The 6,219-nt window shown below is 39.3% G+C and overlaps 1 protein-coding gene across 1 annotated transcript in view; it reads left to right on the top strand.

The window, feature by feature from the left end:
* Positions 1–6,219, top strand: part of STAT4 (signal transducer and activator of transcription 4) — a 40,946-nt gene that overhangs the window by 27,232 nt on the left and 7,495 nt on the right. The window contains exons 15-19 of the mRNA XM_015635298.2: positions 1,866–1,949; positions 2,207–2,305; positions 3,541–3,676; positions 5,069–5,121; positions 5,915–6,009. Of these exons, the coding sequence (XP_015490784.1) occupies positions 1,866–1,949; positions 2,207–2,305; positions 3,541–3,676; positions 5,069–5,121; positions 5,915–6,009 (467 nt within the window). The remainder of the gene's footprint in view (positions 1–1,865; positions 1,950–2,206; positions 2,306–3,540; positions 3,677–5,068; positions 5,122–5,914; positions 6,010–6,219) is intronic.

The raw sequence follows: 6,219 nt of genomic DNA, 5'->3' as shown, positions 1-6,219 counted from the left end.
ATAAAAAAAATAAAATCACTCTTATGACAGCCCAAATAGCTGTTGTTATACAAGCACAAGAATTATTTTAAGTATTCTTTAAGCACAAAGCAAAAGGTGTGATCAGCATGAAGAATTTGATCAAAACCTAAAGCAGAAGATATGTGTGCCCATTTCACACACATTTCTGAACAGAACAACTCACAACCCAATCAGCAAGACTGAAACTCGAGGCTCACCTCCCAGTTACTTTGCTGCTTACAAAATCACTGACACCACAACAAGCAAATGCAAAAATGTAAGTTATATTGGCACTCTAGCTTTGGCAGCATTTTCTTCCCACTTCTACACATTATGCCTTTAAAACTATATAAAGCTATTATAGGGCTGTGGAGAATTAGAACAGCTGAACTGTGACCTGGTTCACTACTGATTTCCTCAAACAGAGCCTCTCCTTGATCAAGTCAGTCTGTGAGAGTGGTTATTAGCAGAACATGAGTTGAGATTTTCTTTGTTAACAGCAACTATAATGCTTTCAGAACTTGATTTGTTATAGGATGTGCAGTATGCTAGAAGTGTAGTTAAATATAACTGGCCCTGCTAAAAGAAAAAGTGGAAGTTCTCCATTTTAGATTTGTCCTTTCATGCAGATGTACTATTTTGCCTAGATAATTTTTCCATGAGAAAAATTTGCTTCTGCAAAATCGTAATGGGGGGATGGAGGATTGTTTCATCAACCGTTTTCAACTTTGTGTCAGCAATACAGGTTGAGCTGGATTGATTCAATCTGTATTAAAACATTTGAGCTCATTTGATGGATGGGTATTTCATGTAAAAGCCTTCAGGTCTAAGATGGATTTTCCCTTTGCAAGGCAGATTTATTATTCAGATGCCTAAGGATTTCCTGAGGTCCCAATTCCACATTTATTCAGTATCTTTTATTGCAATGGCCTGTACATCTCCTGGAGGAGATGCTCCATTGCTAAGGCCACAAGGTCTGCCAATAAATGCTTTTATTTTACATTGATTGAGAGCAGATATTTCAGTAAGGGAAAGCATTTTAGTTTGCAATTTTTTATTTCTTTTTTTTTAAAAGAAAGTCTGACAAAACAAGTGCGCAGTGGGGAGAGAAAGACTAACAACAAAGAAAACAGGAAAAGAACAAATATATTTTTATTCTTTGAGTTCTGGGGATGGAAATGCATTTCAAGAGATCTGGTTCCTAAGGGGCAGATATTTGGATCTTTACAGAGCTATGCTGGTTTGTAATCAAAACAAATGCTTATATGACAAACTTTAATCAACGATGACAAACAGATTTTATTTTTTTTCCATCCAAGAAAAGCTTGGGGTTTTAATACCAGATTTGCTTTGGATTAATGATTTAGGCCTCTAGTCCTTCAACTAGTACCCACAGCAAACCTGGATGAAGGTCTGTTTGTTGTTAAAGCTGTGGCTATTTGCTTTGTTTCTAGTTTTTTTCTCCTTAAACATCCCTGTTCAAAGCCGAATTGCCAATCAGTAAGGAAGCTTTCGGAAAAGGAAAGTTGGAGACAACCTTCATCAGACACACAAAATTGTCTGTTAACTTCTTGTGTGCAAATCTGTGTTTAAAAGTACCATTTTAGAAAAAGATAAATTTTAGAAGTATTACTTAAACAATATTAAAGGGCTATTTTATATTTTTTACAAAAAATACCATACTTTTGGACTAATTCCATGTCATAGTTGAACAAACAAATTTTTCTTCACTTCCTTCTTTCCTGTTCTGCTTATATATTTGATATGAGTTTTCTTTCCAAGTGTAACCTCAACAGCTGGATCACTAAAACAGTGTTAAATGTCAGCTGTGCACTCACAGCTTTATAACCTCATTGTTCCCTCAGGGCCCTCACATGGTGACCGAGGAACTGCACTCCATCAGCTTTGAAACACAGGTCTGCCTGTATGGATTGACCATAAATTTGGAGGTGAGTATTCGGGACAGATTCTCTGGGGCAGGAGTAAAAGGCATTTTTCAGCAGTTCATAGAAGTACAACTGTGTTGGCCACACCACAGGTCTGCCTACCCTTGGTGAGGCTCTCAGCAGTAACCACAAGATTTCCAGACCTTCTGGAAAAGCAGTCTCTGCTTTGGGAAGAAAGAGAGGCTAAAAAACCAAAGCACAGCACAGCACTAATACTTTCCTCAGCAGCATTTACACATAGCATTCATTCTCTCCACCAGACCAGCTCTTTGCCTGTGGTGATGATTTCCAATGTCAGCCAACTGCCCAACGCATGGGCCTCTATTATTTGGTACAATCTGTCAACCAATGATCCTCAGGTAGGTCCTCAGTACGCAAATACTGACTTCCTGCATTTTTGCATTTGTATTATTTGGTTATTGAATTCATTAAGTATAAAAAAAAATATATTTCACTCTTTAACTGGATTTATTTTTGTCATGTATACTGTTATCAACATCACACTTTATTGTTGTTCTCTTTATCTTTCTTTCCCTGCCCAGATATAAAACCACATGCACCCTTAGCTTTTCTTTTTGTAGCCTAAAGTGGTAGTTCTTAAACTAAGGAAAGGTGGCAGGCCTTCTCCACAACTTCTCTAACTTCTCTAGTTTTAATTTATCTTTCTTGGGTGTGACTGACTAAAACTAGACCTGTTAGAAAATAACTCTACCAGTACAACTCCGAACCATGAAAGCAGGCATATAGGTGAACCTATAATGTATTTAAGTGCTTTTTTCCCCCATAGATTTTACAGGAACTTGTGCTTTTTGTAGAGAAGCTTATACATGCTAAGCAGCAACTTCTAGTGGCTCTAACCCCGAGCAAAAGCACAATCATTCTTTCTAAGGCTCCAGCTGTCTCAGCACATATTTTAGATTCAGTCACTGTTACTGTATTTGCAGACTGTGGAATAGTGCTGTCAATGGCTCTCGGGCTTTCAGCTGGAGATTAATGCAGTCACACAGATGCTCAGAGGAGGGAAAGGGTCAGACAGTCTACTCTGGTGGCCAGCTGACCAGCAGGCTGGACTGCATCATCACTCTGTGATACTCCAAAGAGGTTTAGCACAATCTTTAGTATGCCCATTGTGTATACAACAAAAAACAAACAAACAAAAACAACAACAATAACAAAAAACAAACTAAGATAAGCCAAATGATTCAACAGCACATCACCATATCAGCATATAATGGTTTAAAGATTCCATGCACTAAACATTAAAATTTAGTGATAATATCTAGGGGTTTTTTGAGCAGGATTTAAGCATATCTTCACTGTTTTTACACAGGACACTACCAGAGGCATAGCAAGGTATTTTAGCATCCAAGATGCACACAGGGACTTTAGCTCTCTCTAGGAGTGTCACCCTACAACCCTTCTTGGGCACCCCACTGGACCTTGCTGGGTGCCTGTATGTTTGCCCTGATGCTACCCCACACACAAAGCTCACTTTCAACACTTCCAGATTCTGCTCAAGTACTTGCAGCCTCCTCTTACAGCCTGATATGTATTTCATGGTTGCCATCTAAACAAAGCATTAATTCTGTTGCAGAATTTGTCTTTCTTCAACAACCCCCCTGCTGCCACTCTAAGCCAGCTCTTAGAAGTACTGAGCTGGCAATTTTCATCATACGTTGGTCGTGGGCTCAATTCTGAACAGCTCAACATGCTGGCAGAGAAACTTATGGGTATGTGTGTAGAAATATACAGATTTTATTTACTTTGGGGTTATTCTACTTGGTAGCTACGGGTAGGGGCCTTAAGCACACATTGTGGTTTAGCAACAGCTGGCAGCTAAGCCCCACACAGCCACCAGAGTGAGATGGGGAGAGAACTGGAAGGGTAAAGTGGGAAAACTCATGGGTCAAGATAAAGACAGTTTGACAGATAAAGCAAAAGCCACATGTGCATACCAGGCAAACAAGGAATTAATTCACTTCTTCCCATCTGCAGGCAGGTGTTCAGCCTGGAAATCAGGGCTGGATTCATCACACAAGGGAGTTACTTGGGAAGACAGATGCCATCACCCCAAACATCCCCTCCTTCCTCCTTCTTACCCCTAAGTTTACATGCTGAGCATGTCACCATACAGTGCAGAATATCCTTTTTGGCCAGTTAGGATGAACTGTCCTGGTTGTGTCTTCTTCCAGCTTCTCAGCACTCCCAGCCCCTTTGCTCATGGGGTGGGTTGAGAGTCAGAAAAGACCTTCACTGCGTGTAAGCCCTGCTCCACAAGAACTAAAACATCCCTGTATTACCAGCACTGTTTTCAGCACAAATCCAAAACACACTGGCTACTGTGAAAAAAAATGAACTCTACCCCAGCCAAAACCAGCATGGCATGGCCTCCACTTCCAGAGCTGGTGTCAGAAATGTCACAATGACATTTTTTTTCTTTAAAGAAAAGCAGGCGTCAGCTTATTCTTATCGCAAACTAATTCAACTTTCGAACTTCCAGGCTGCTCAACTGAAGAAAGAGGGCATCAAAGTCACACTGAACTGTGATGTTATTTTGCTTCCTTAACAATTATCTCATACATCTGAAATCAAAAGGAAGTATTTTTGCTTGCTTATGAGGTTTGGTTTGGGGTTTGTTTCATTTTAAGTACCTGTCCTTGTGGGTCTGTTCATTTCTGGGTCCTCACCAGATATGCTTCACTGGTGTCAACACAGGAAAGAAGCCCTGTTACCTCACCAAGATGAACTACTGTTGACTACTCTGAGATCCAAGTGTGCCCCAGAAGGGAGAGGCCCTGGGGGAAGCTGAGAAGTAACATTTAAGCTAAAAACTGAAACTGAGCACGCAGTGTTGCAAACACCAAGTCACAGGCTACTTTAGGCAAATATTTCCTAAACTATTATCACCTGCCTCTAAAGAGTACAGAAAACCAGATCTGTGGTCCCTTAGCATGTAAATCATGCCCTCCCTCCCCAAGTCTGGATGTACTGTACTTCTCCCAACATGCCCCCACCCAACTATACAGCTATCAAGCAATATTTATTTCATAATTTCAGAATAATATGTGCACCATTTGTTTCTTCTTCTTCTTTTTTTTTCTATTTTTTTTTTTTCCTTTCAGGACAGCAAGCCAGTTACAATGATTATCAACTATCCTGGGCAAAGTTCTGCAAGGTACTGTTCCAAAATTAAAACTAAACTCTCATTTCTCATAACACCCACAGCCATGCCTATCCCTGTTTCTCTGATGCGGCTGATAAGATTCCCACTTGCCCTATGTGGGACTTTCAGCTCAGCATAATCACATCCCTTGTAAAAAATTAACTAGGAGAAAAACACTTCCAGAAGCATAAAGCTTGGGATTAGGGATTACTTAGTTATATTGCTACAGATATCAGAAAGTGACATTATAGTGTACCTTATATATTTCTTCAAACGATCACTTGAAAGTCCTACCAAAGCATGCAGTCCATTTTTCATAGAGCATAAATAAGATTTTTCATATGTTTGGTTTTGACCTGAATTATTTCAAGACAGTAAATATATGCAATAACTTTGATGAGGAACAGAGAATGTATTAATAAAGAAAGGTAAGCTCATTTAATTCATATTAACTACATTATTTAAACAAGTACAAAACCTTGGAAGGAAGTTCAACTTTCTCATATGCTTTTCACTCAAAATATAAACTTATAACTAGGAGGAAACCACAGATGGGATTTTTATTCTCCTTGAAAAATGAGGTGATTCCAATGCATATCTTAGAAATCAGCTGGCTTTATGTCATGTTGAAAGAGAGATGTTACTCAAAACTGCACATCAAACTGTCATTCTCACTTGAGCAAAGTGGCTTATTCTTAAGAAACGAAGAAACTGTCATGTGAACATTGGGTAACATCACTCTTACAATTCTCCTCTCATGTGTGTTGTTTCTGTTTGTGTTTTGTGGTTGTTTTTTAACTGTTAGGAACATTTGCCAGGGAAGTCTTTTACCTTTTGGGTTTGGCTTGAAGCAATCCTGGACTTGATTAAAAAACACATTCTTCCTCTTTGGATTGATGGGTGAGCAACAAGAGAACTGCTGTATATTGATCTCTCACCACATTTTCTCTATCGTTCACTCATCTCAGTTTTAGCCATGCAGAGGAGAACTTGCAAATGAGTTTAACACTTCCCTCTCCTTTCTCCCATTCATAACATTTGGAAATTGCTGCCAGAGGGGAACAACATGAGATCTCTTAGAAATGCAGGTTTAGATCTATTCTTCAGTTC

This window comes from Parus major, chromosome 7 (genome assembly GCF_001522545.3).
Source record: "Parus major isolate Abel chromosome 7, Parus_major1.1, whole genome shotgun sequence".
NCBI classification, from domain to species: domain Eukaryota; kingdom Metazoa; phylum Chordata; class Aves; order Passeriformes; family Paridae; genus Parus; species Parus major.
This window is presented reverse-complemented; position numbering and strand designations above follow the sequence as displayed.